At 39.5% G+C, this 12,521-nt stretch overlaps 1 protein-coding gene across 3 annotated transcripts in view; it reads left to right on the top strand.

Moving 5' to 3' along the window:
* Nucleotides 1–12,212, top strand: part of pard3bb (par-3 family cell polarity regulator beta b) — a 250,350-nt gene extending 238,138 nt beyond the window's left edge. For 2 of the 3 annotated variants that reach the window (XM_084544174.1, XM_084544175.1), the window contains exons 24-26: nucleotides 9,836–10,051; nucleotides 10,248–10,358; nucleotides 10,651–12,212. In XM_084544174.1, coding sequence (XP_084400300.1) covers nucleotides 9,836–10,051; nucleotides 10,248–10,358; nucleotides 10,651–10,744 — 421 coding nt within the window. In that variant the 3' untranslated portion in view covers nucleotides 10,745–12,212. Of the gene's footprint in view, nucleotides 1–9,835; nucleotides 10,052–10,247; nucleotides 10,392–10,650 lie in introns of all 3 variants that reach the window. The other variant, XM_084544176.1, reaches the window with a different exon arrangement.
* The last annotated feature ends 309 nt before the right edge of the window (nucleotides 12,213–12,521 follow it).

Raw genomic sequence — 12,521 nt, forward strand, 5'->3', positions numbered from 1 at the left:
ATTAGTGGCTTTTGAGGGATTGTAATTTTGTCAGCAATTTGTATGCTGTGGTCCCGCACAGCGCAAAAATGTCCCCAGCTTGAAACTATTACATCTTGCTGAGGGGGACATTATTGGCTCAAGATGTGAACTAATGAAGGTTGTTTGAGTGGGATATAGTGTTATCAGTAATGGATTTCATTTTATTTCAGGAAGTCACCCACTATAGTGCCTATAAGTGCTTATGTATGATACTGCCATAACTAAATGTCATCCTTAGCTTAAATAATTCCCGTTAGTATGGATGAGCATGGGCCATTCAGGTACTTAAAATGTGCAGCCAGTTCACTGCCAATGCGATCAATCTGTCTCTATGGCTGTAACACAGGTACATTTCTAAAAGTTTATATGGCTGGTAGCTTGGTTTGCACCGGTTAACATGACTTATGGCTTAATTTGATGTTATCGTTTTCTATACTCTAGGTTCTCCTAAGGCAAGGTTATCATTTCAACGGATATTAAAGCTTGTGAGCACATATAGTTTATAGATGTATTTCAGGGCAGGCAAAAGTGATGTCTCTTAATACTCTTTAACTTAAAACTTAGAAACTTAACCTTCCATAACGCTGTTTTGACATTAATCTGCTTTTCTTTACTTGCTCATATTTTACAGTCGTCTAGGGAATTTTAAATATGGCAAAAAGTTTTCTTGGAACAGATTTCTTTAATCTATTGCTAAAACAAACAGACTTTGTAATATAAGAGATATATAATTACTTGACTTTTTATTAGAAAATGCATTCTATTCTCCTCAGCATATGTCTTGGGGTGGTGGCACTATATTATGGCTCCTCTTTATAACAAAGTAGAACAATCTGCAGTTTATTCTAATATGTGTAAGAAATTGTAGTGAATCAGGAGCAAGACACTTTGTGCATACTTCAGGTGGAGCTGTGTTAATGTGTAACAACGGCTGCAACAAAATGAAAAAGCTCGAAAGGACCTCCACTCCCATAGCGTCAAAGTACAGAGCGTGTTCCTTGGTCTGTCAGTCCATGTAGCATGTCTCTCATTTGACTTGTTGATCAGATTTTTTTTTTTCTTTTGAGGAGCTGCCTGCAGTAAATTGTCAGCCTCTGTCATTTTTGGCTGTTGCTTTGTCGTTTCGTTTCCAAATGGCACGGCCGTATTATGATGGGTTGCGAAACACCACTCCAAATCCCCATTGTTCTGCCCTCTCTGTGTTTCCGAGGCAACAGTCTCCTACCATCTGGAAGGTCCTCATCCCTCAGTTCCACTCATTTTCCTCTAATGGGTTTCTCCTCTGTCCTTTTCCGCATCTCATTTTCTTTTTCATCTCACTGACGTCTTTTTTAAACTTTTTTACGCTCCAATTTGATCTTCTATACTTTTCCCTTTCCTTTGTGGTTTTGCCTTTTTCTTGTGCTTTTCACTTTAAGTACTTACTGTATTACCATACTCTTCATTTGCTCTCCATTGTCCTCTTTTTATCCTCCTGTGGTCATTTCTTCTCACCCCCTTCCCGTCTCTGCGTTTTTCTCTTTATACTTTAGCTGTCCTTTAATATGAGTACTTTGAATTATGCACCATCACACATTCATAGTCACATTTGACATGTTTCCAAATCTTTGTATACAAATGCTTACACAGGGGAATGTAATCATGTTAGTTTCCTATACTAGAATGTAATGCATGCATGATATACTGGAGGATTAATTATACTTGACAGAACTTTATTGACAAAGACAGATAGGAGCCCCTGAAAGGTGTTTAGTTTCATTGAAATGTGAACAAGTAAGTATGCGGATGTGTGTGTGCACCTCTAAAGTAGGGCCCATTATTCTCAGCAGATGCTGACCTTCAGCATGCCAGCTCTCTGGAGGGCAGCACTTGTTTCTCTGCCTTTTTTCTTCATTTTTTCCTCTTCTTCTGAATTTTCCTCCCCCTCCTTTTTGTTACTTTTCTTCCTCTCCTCCTCCTTCTCATTTTCTGGCCCTTTCTTTGCTTTCATGTTTTTCTTCTCAGCTTCACAAGACATCCATCTGAGACTCAGTCTCTCTTATTTGTAGCCCTTGTCTCTTGTTCTTCAGTTTTCTTATCTAAGCTCTCTTTTTCCTTGTTCATTTTCGTTGTCACTTCTGTTTCTACCTGTTGTGATATATCTGACTTTTGCTTCCTTTGTGTTGTCTTGTATTTGACACCTTTTGCACTTGATGTCTGACTAAAGCATTTTTTTCTACACATTCTCACCTCTCTTGCCTGTCCTGCCTTGCTCAGCCCTCTGTTAGTCAGTCACTTTACGCTGTCTTCCTATCCTCTTTACATTCATCTACCTTCTCTCTGTCCTTTGCTCTCTGGTTGTTCCATGGAATACAGATGAAGATTTGAATCTTTAGTGGTCTGCTCTTTGCCTCTAAACTGCTTGTTGGCTCGTCGTCTCAACACAGATTTTACCCTGCTGTGAAGTCCTTCCACAAAACACAAAATTAGTAGGCAGGTCAGAAAACAAGAGTGTATTTTCAATTTAGCTGATAAAACAGTCCCCAGTGAAAACAATGTCTGATCCCTATTTTTTGCACACTCTTAAATCTCCATTCCACTTTTCTTACATGCGGGTTGTGATGACAAAAACGTGCTTTGTATTCAGGTGTTATTACTAGTTGATTGATTGAAGAGTAGCTACCACTTCAGGCAGCCAACATTTTCTTTGGTTTACTACGACTCTAGTGTCATTAAATGCATGTCAATCCGCGAGTTTCTCCTCATCATTTTCATCTTTTTGCATTTTGCATTGGAACAAACTTTTAACTGACTGAATTAATTTACTCAAAATTAGGTTACTTGAAGTCAAGGTCCGTCTTAGCACAAAAAGTTATCTAACAGCAAGACATGTCCTTATTTTAATTACATCCTGCAACATTGGGACCTGTCTTTATTTCAATAGGCAAGAGACATTATTAGTGTCATTAGGTAACTCATTATCCTGCAATATGTGGGATTTCTAGTTATGAAAAAAATAAATAATATATATTTTTTTTTATATATACTATAGGATTCAGAACTAAACATAAGCTGCTCTGTCCTCCTTCATTTGGTTTGGGACATGCTACAAGAACCCAATTTCATCCTATATATTTCTAGGATTTTTATGGAACATCAGATAACCTCAAACATTTTGCGTAAAATATTTGCAATATTTACAAGACTAATTCATTGGCTTTTTTCTTTTGAAAATAAATCAACTGGAAAAATCCAAGGATCTGTTTTTGACCGTCTCGCATTGTAGTATTACCATTTACCTGTGCATTCATTAAACTAAAACCTGAAGTAATCTTGGCTTCTAGTTAACTTTCCTAACTGTCAGCGACTCAGTCTTCGACCAAATGGTTGCTAGCTTTAGCAAATGGTGTTGATCATTTGAATGTTATGTCTATGTATTTGGTATGCCCACTAATCCTGGTTGATAATACCCTTGCTTAGCCTTTGACCCCATCTTCTAAGTGTTTGGTGGGAACTGATTGAGTGCCATGTGACTTCAAGAGGTCAGAAGTCGGTAGAGGTTTAGGAGTCACACACACATACCACAGACACACACAGACCTTCTCCAACGCAAACCACACTGACAGCTGAACCAACAGAACACCATCACTGACATACACACACATACGCTCAGACACACAGTATGTAGCCACTTAACCATAAGTAGGAAAACAGCTTACTGTCTTACTGGGCTTCTCCTAATAAAGCAGAAAAGCCTGCTTCAGGCCTCACTCTTAATGGCTTGGCTCTGTTCTATTAAAAGTTAGTTTTTTTCCCTACTCATAGTTAATAGAGTCCCAGATGCTTCATGCTGTACCTGTGCAGTGCACTTACACAGCAGCACTTCCCTGAAAACTGTTTCCAGGTATATGTTTCACGTGTTTCTTACTGTTGTGTACCACCACTACTGTATGTGATACGCATGGTGCTACATCTTCATGTTGGCACCTGTGTTTCTGTTCATCAGCTAATGAACAGTACATGGAATACGTCCATAATCACATCCCAGGACCTCCCTAAGGTGATATAACTGGATTTTCAAGCTCTTGGCAGCATAAATGTACATATTAATGAGCAAAAGCTGATTTCATGAAACTAATTTAATCTTTTAAAGTGCTAATTTATTGCTCTGAGGTTCTGCCTAAAGTCACAAACATTTGCTAGATGTTGATATGGAACATCTTTATGAAAGGACACTAGTAGTTGCAAGACACTTAGATTTTTAGCAGATCCATCAGACAAGGTCAAGAGTTCTTGTCGGTCTTACATCTAGTCATAGTAAATCTGATCAGAATCAGTTACACAAGTGCAACACGTGTTATGTCCTTTCCATTTCTATTTCCATTATGATTTTTAACATCTTGTGACGTGGTGGGTCAACAGTTATGTTCAAAGCAAATGCACACTGCCAATAGCAGATTATGACGGTGCACAACATGTAAAACAACAGTACATGGACAGACTGTACTAAAGGGTGAGGTTTCTGTACTGGTAAAGCTAGAAGAAACCTCTTGGAACAAGACAATTTAAAGCTACATCAACAGCACCACTACGTAGTTAATAACGCCTATGTCTGAGCATAGCTTTAATGACAAAGGCGTATTTGTCTCAATGTTTCACTGCAGGGTTAAATCAATGCTGGGTTCAATCTACACACGCTTAATGCTACATCAGCCAGTGTTTTGCTTGACAAAACTATTTTAAGACAACCAGCAAAGACAATGCACCTTCCCACTGGCTACTTACTTGATGGTTTAATTTACAGTATATGGGTGTACTAAGCCTCATAGAGTTCACTAAACAGGTTAAAGCCATATTAAAATTAGTCTGCAAAAACCTCATAATGTGAAGCAGTTTTTTTTTTTTTTTTTATCCTTGTTTAATTCCAGTACAGTCTCCCAACAAATAGACTTAGCTGCCTTTTCCCACTCTTCCTTAGATAATAATAAGCTATATCTCCACCCTTCATTATTTCCCACTTAAGCTTTTATTGCCTCATTGTTTGGACTGAGCGTCTCTGTGATTAAAGCTTCATAATGAAGTATCACATTAGGAAGATGAAACTAAGTTAAAGTTAGTTGAACTCCAGGGACATTATATCACGGCAAGCTCCATTTTCACTGTGGCTCAGAAAACAACATTACGACAGCAGTCATGGAACAATTTGCGCTATTAATCAGTTTTATTACCAGACTGTCAAAATATCACGACGCTCATTGACAAAGAATCTGACACTGTTGAATGCAATTTGAATATATGAAATGCTTTCCCGACTTTAAATCTAAAACCATTTTTAAGTGGATATCAACACAAGGTGAGGATTCAGCTCAGCGAAGACTCATAAAGTAATAACTGGATTAAAGTTGCACTAGTTCATTTCCTCTTCTTCCCTTTGCTCCTCTTTTACTCACTTTAAATATCACTCTTTACCCTTCACTCACCCTATTTTTTTGTCACCTTCTATAACCCTCTCCCATCTGTAACTTTTCGTGCTGAAGCGGTGCTGTTTGTGCTTTAGTGTTTGGTTATATTGAAACAATCCATCTGCGACGTCATTGGCTCTCAGGAGTCTTTTTAATGTGCAGTGTCACCGCGCTATGTTTTGTCTCTCTTTCTTTAAGGTATTTGTGTTGCTCCGAGACAGGCTGGGCCGATTGATGGCTGTGTATGTCGAAGTAAATTTGTGTGTGTGTGTGTCTTTCTTTCCACTAGTATAACAGCTGTATGCAGCCCTTCAGAAAGAGTAAGTGAAAGTGTGTGTGTTTATGAGAGAGAGCGGCAGGTGCAGGGGACATATAACAAGTCCTTGTTTCCTCTGAAATCCATCAGAAATCTCCTAAATACCAGGGAATTAGAGAGGCTCACATTACTCTCAATTACTGTCAAACCTGGAGAGAAATCCTTCCAATTATCCTTTCCAATATCTGACCTGTGTACTCTGAGTGTGCTCTCTACATAGCTATCAGCATTAAGGAAGTCATCCCTAAACAGGTATTACACAGTTGAGTTTCATTTAAAACCGAGAGTCCTCAACGGCTTTTCTGTTCCACTTGGACTGTTTTCAATTTTTTTTCCTTCTGGTTTGATGACTCTCTCAATTATGTTAAACTAGTTGTTGCATGAGCCAGGAAGCTGTTCTCATTCATTACATCTGTTTCTCTCATTCTATCTTTCTCTCTGTCTTTTTCACACACACACAGACACACACACACACACACACACACACAGACCACCAGCCTTCTCATTTGGTCTTAACTCCTCTCCAGCTGTGTGCCAATTTGCCTCCTCCAGAGTACGTGGTGTTTGGGAGGGTGTGATTATGAGCTAGCTCTACATTTAAGCAGTGTGTGTATGTTCTCCTTTGCGTGTTTATGCAAAGTGTTCTCAGTGTGTTTGTCTACATAAGTGTTTTAGTTCGCATACTGCACGCTTGTCTCTGTGTATGTGTGTGCATGCCAGTAATGGGTTCCATCCACATTACCCCGTAATCCCCAGCTGCTGTGCAATGCTGACCGGGTTCCTGGAGGGAGAATTCCAAACTCGCCACCGGATTTACAGTGGATTCTCCAAAGATTACCACTGGATTTCTGCGGCATTCCCAATATGGAAACTCTCATAAAACAGTAGGGCTGTAATGGTTATTTTTATTATCAATTAGCCTGTCAGTTTGTTTCATTAAAGCAATCGGTTAATCTTTAAATGGCAAATAGAAAGCTCCTAAATCTTATTTTACAAATTATTTTTTAAAATAAATTGTGTCTATTATATATTCACCTAAATTAAAAAAAAAAAATAATAATAATAATAAAAAAATTCAAACAAATCCCACTCCTTCCTGAGAGCCAATCATTCTTCAGTATTTCCCAGATGTTTTCCCACTGGACACCCAGAGTACCAGTGGTTTATACTTCATTAAATCGTTGAATGTGAGCTGTAGCCCTCTAACCTTCACTCTGGTTTAACGTGCCCCTCCCAAGAAATATAACTACACACTGATGCAGCAGTATTGGTCTGCTTGGTTATGGTCGTTCATTGGTCAGACAAGCACTAGAAATACACCCTCCTTCTGTCTTTAATTCAGTGCTGGCACACACTCTCATCTCCACCGACGTCTGTTGTCTGTGCTGAGTTGCAGTTATTTCAGTAAATGTAACTGTTATTAAACAGTAATTGGCACCAACTCCAACATGATCTGCTCAGATTCACTCACGATTGTTTGAAGTACACAGCTGCCCTTAATATGTTAATGTGTTACAACCCTTCCTCTCTAGATTTTTTCCTCTTTTCCCCCTTTAACTTATCTCCAGTGGCTCTTTTCCTTTATCTAATTTTGTCTCCATTTGCAGGCTTGGTATTTGCTGATACAGAGACAGTTACTGATAAAAAGTGAAATTGAGTATTTTAATTTGACAAAGTGATTGAAAGCCTGTAACATACAGTATAATCAGATAATAGATCATGTAAGGCCTTGTTTTGCAGTAGCTGCTGATGACTCTTAATTATCGATGAATCTTATAGGTGATGTCTTTTTACCTGCTGCATACCTTCTTCTCATTCATTCGTTTCATCTCCCTCTTACCATCCACTCCACTTTGCTTTTTCTCCCCTGTTACTCTCCCTCTTATCTGTCTCTCTCTCGCTCCCTTCCCTGCCCTCTTATCTGTCTCTCTCTCTCTCTCTCTCTCTCTCTCCCTCCCCCCCCTGCCCTCTTCACCTCCCCAGCACCTCTCCACAGCTCTTATCTCTGCCTCTGTGACATTATCGTGTCCAGGGGGCAAATGCTAAGTGACAGTTTGACTGACTGATATGGGGACAGGTATACTACAGGCTCAGAGGAGGATAGCGAGCTCTGCACATTGGCTGGCAGACAGCCTTGTAGTCATAAAATGTCTAAAAAGAGAAAGAGACATAGACATGGACAGACAGGGCAGCTGGCAGACCGACATGTTGGTTGGCTTTCCAGCAGAAGAGCAGACTAAACGGCTGTGGCTATCGGGAAAAGAGACATTTGAGAGATGTAGCTGATACGCTTACCCAGAGTGACTCACAATCAGTGAGAATAAGTCAGAAACTAGCAGGTGACACATCAGTTGACAGATAAGCTGACAGAGAAGCAGAAATGTAGTGTGTACACACACATAAACAGTGCATATGGAGCCAGGACGGGCAGAAGCAGACATCCCAAACATGACAGGCATGTAGTTAGTAAGACACTTTCCACTCCTGACCACCCAAATTGACAAGCACAGGCGTCAGCATGGAGACCACCAGCACTCTGTGTGTGTCTATTTACAAGTATTCATAAACTAATCTGTTTGATTCAGACTGTCTGACTCCATACTTTAGTGCACATTAACATTATTTGTTGGCAATGGCCAACAGGTCAGCTATGTGACTGGTTGGATGGTATGGAACCCCTCCCACTCAACTATGCATAACACTCATTGAGAGTAACACGATTCTGCTCTGAACACATTTTAACTCCAATGCATGCTTAAATATGGATGGTGTTGTAGCATATTAAGACAATATTTGATACATTTAGACAGAATTATATTATAGATGATGTTTTAGTCTGACATGTATGTAGAAATACAAACAAGCATGAACCCACTTGCATACTCAACTTGATGGAATGAGGCTAAAGTAGAATTAAATGAATGGAAGAAAGGATGAAAGTGGGGTAAATGGGTAGATTGAGAGAGTGTGACTGAAAAAATGCAGACAAATGAAAGAGACAGAAAGACGGAGAGATAAAATCTAATACCTCATAATGTTTGCTATGTGGATGACCCATGTTTGTGTACTTGCTCTCCACTGGGCACAAGACATCAGTATCTATTAACAGGACTAGACTGAATTACCACTGCTGTGCGCAGGTTTTTGCTTGCGTTAACTGAGCCCTAGCCTACTTAAAACTGTCACATGTCACTTATATTCTGTTGCTATGTGATCTTTGGCTGGGATGAGCTGCTCCATGTGTGTGCTTCTCCCTCTCTTTTGCTTTTCTCTGGAGTCCATAACAAATAGATTCCGGCAGGTTTTCATGAATATTTCAGCTTTAGTCAACAGATTGACCAGATAAACAAGGGTGGCCTTAACATTTGCTGGTAGTTTCTTGTTAAAAGTACATTACAAACCAAACAAAGACAACAAACTTTAACACAGTGTTGATAGTGCCAGCGGTGGGTTGATTATTTGTTTTATTGTGAGTGATTTCAGGCAGAGTGGGAGGTTAAGAGTGCCATTCTGTTCTGGTGTCATGTGGGCCAATTATGTTTATTCCTCTGATTGCCTTTTAGAACATTGTCATTTTTAATGGTTCACGTAGCGATGTTGCTGGCACTTTTCTTGTAGAAATTGAAATAATAACAAATTACCATGGCTTGTGTCCCATTGATATAGTCGGGTCGGCACCACCTTCCTATGTATTCCTAATACAAATCTAAACTCCCCAAAAGTAATTTAGACCTGAAGAAGCGGCTTGCATAAGTGATAAAATGTCTTTAAGAAACCCAAAAAGTCCAGCTGCTGTTGTTTCACCTTTGTTTTTGTTTTTTTGTTTTTTTGACATACCATGACATGGATGACTGAGAACCATCTCAGATATAAAGCTATAGTCTATCAAATAACATTTTCACATTGCAATTACTGAACTTGGAATGAATGTATAAACATTCTGTTATTTTGCACTTTTCACACTAAATTAATGTTTTTATGTGATGCCAAGTAGCAATTAAAATAAACCTGGTTGTCACATTTCTTGGTTTCAAAACTGTGCTGTTGTCTTTTCCAGACGAGGTCCGCCGGATCCAGCTGATTACCCCATGCAGCCATGGTCAGGTCATTACCCCGGACCTCCACCTGCCCAACATGGATACCCACAGTCCCCGTCCTACCCCAACCCCAACTCCCAGTCTGGCCCATCTTACTCTAGTTACCCACCTGGCCAGCCATACCCACGGCCAGGAGACCCTCGAGGCATCGACCCTGGCTACTACCCCCATCCAAGGTAATCTCTTCATCCGGGACTGCATCTCTTAAATTTGTGGTAATGTTTTAGCTCTTTATTGATTATACAGACTGAAATCCCTTCCTGTGTTGTGACACAAGTATCTCCTTCCTACAAATACTTTTATCGTGCTCGACTTGCTTTGTCTCCTTCTATTGCCCCACTGTTTAATCGAAACCTTTTGTTCTGCCCGCAGCTCTCAACAGAGGGGGCCCCTGCGGCAGGATGTGCCCCCATCTCCTACCCCTCCCCTTCGTGGACTGCGGTACGACACTATGACACGTGGAACTGGGGGTGGAGGTTACAGGTAGGGGCGATTTATGGAAGAAGACGATTCCAGGTAAATTCTAACTTCTAAAACTTTTTTGTTTTACAGAAGATGATTCAGTTCATTTGTTTTAACATATCACGACCATTCTTAAATGTTTGTTTTTATTGAAAGCAGAGGAAAGGCACAAAAAAAATAAATACTATCATTTACAAAGAAAGTACTGAGTTTTAAGTATGTGCCCCTCTTCAAACCTATTGGTATAGAATTCTACATTTACTGTAGCGGTACTGACCTGGGTAAATATGAGAACATGTTTGACTGATTACAGGTGCCAGGTGGAGCCCAGTACAGACCAGTATGTCTTTACTGGGGAGGGAAGAAGACAGCAACACCAAACCAACCCAAGACAGAAGAATGCCTGACTGCAGCTGTGTAGACAAATCAGGCCCAGAGATGAAACTGAGCAGAATATTTCCTAGTTCATATTGTGCAGCTCTTCTGCTTTCAGTACGCTATCATCCAGAGTTGAAACCTCTTAATGGTGCAATTTGAATCACCATCATTATCAACCACTGTCTGAAGTATATGATATCACACAGACAAGCAAGGTAGAGAAGGTTAATTATAGAGTGCCCGGTGGGATGCACGATGTCTTGTTGTTTGAAGTCATTTAAATTGCTTTGAATCTTCCCAGAGTATAAAATAAGCAGGGTTTTTAGGGTTTTTACTTTTCTCTGCTCCCTGATTAAGTTGTTCCTTTCATGGATCAGTCAGAGCCACGAAGGTAATTGGCTCCATTTAAATTAAGCTACTGCAGACATACATACAACTCAGCTCACTGTCATATCTGCTGCTCCAACCAGACAAAAAGTCAAATATCCACAAAATACAAAACGTTATTATATTGGTGTAATAAAACAAAATGTATTCTCTAGAGTGAAGCAGTTTATGTTTATAAAAATGTGACTGCAAGGCGTTGAGACTCCTCTTGGGTGTTACTTGAGAGAACGATGGGAAAAGTAAGAATGATAATGTGTTCCAAAGCTGCCTGGATAACGGCAAATTAGTCGTAGCTGTTTCTGTTGAACTGAAAGTCATTATAACGTTTCCCTTAATATTATGAAACAGTATATCTATCCATGTTTAATTACTACAACACATTTAGAGATTGGGTGATATTTACAGTTTGTTAAATAAAGTGCTCGTTATGAGTTTCGGTTTGCCAAACAGGGAGAACGCCACTATACTGTACCAATCTAAATGTTAAGTAGAGTTTGTCCTCATGACTAGTGATGTATCACATATTGGTTTGTCAGTGAATTATCAACATTTTTAAATGCCACAGCAGAGTACTGAATGAATCAGCTTTCTGTGTAATGATATGCTTTTAATGATGCTACGACTGCATTTCGGTTTGAACCAAAACAGTAAGAGTTCAGTCAAAACCACATCTGGCTGTGGGATTGTAGCACTTATGAATGACGCTGTGTGTTAAAATCTTGTGGGATAACAACATTTCAAACTAATTGTAGAAGTAATACATCTCAACCTGACCTTCATTTATGTGTACATGCCAGGGTATATTAGCAATACAGATTTGCGTTTACTTTTAAATATTTAAAATGACCTCTACTTGAATGCACAACAAACCTGCATAGATTGCATTTTGACAGACATCTGTACGTAATCTGTGTTGTCAACCTGTGTTTATTGGATCGGTTCAAAGCAATCAAAGTTTTTAACCACTTTCTGCTTCTCAAACATTTAATTCAGAGATAGTCCACAGCTCAGCAGCAGGGAGACAACATTTTGCAAAGTTTCATCAGAACGCTCATATCAGCCTACAAACATTGACAATCTGGAAGAAGCTCCGTTATTAACAAGACAGACATTATGTCTGTCTTGTTAATAACGGAGCTTCGCTGACACATCCTGTCAGATTACATTCCCGTCACGGCAATGCACACACCAAGCATGCCTTTCCTTTACTGAAAGTAATTTATACAGCAAATCATCTCTTTAGCATGGCTAAATTATGGAGGATAAGAACTTGACAGACAAAAATAGCAAAAACTCAGTAATGGCAGGGCATCTTATACTAGTGCATGTACTAGTATTGAACTTTCTAACAGAATGTGCTGGATGAGAGTTGTTTGAGCCCTTTATATGTCCATACTGTTTTCTGTAGTGGGCAGGTGT

This window comes from Chelon labrosus, assembly GCF_963514085.1.
Source record: "Chelon labrosus genome assembly, chromosome: 5".
Taxonomy (NCBI): Eukaryota; Metazoa; Chordata; class Actinopteri; order Mugiliformes; family Mugilidae; genus Chelon; species Chelon labrosus.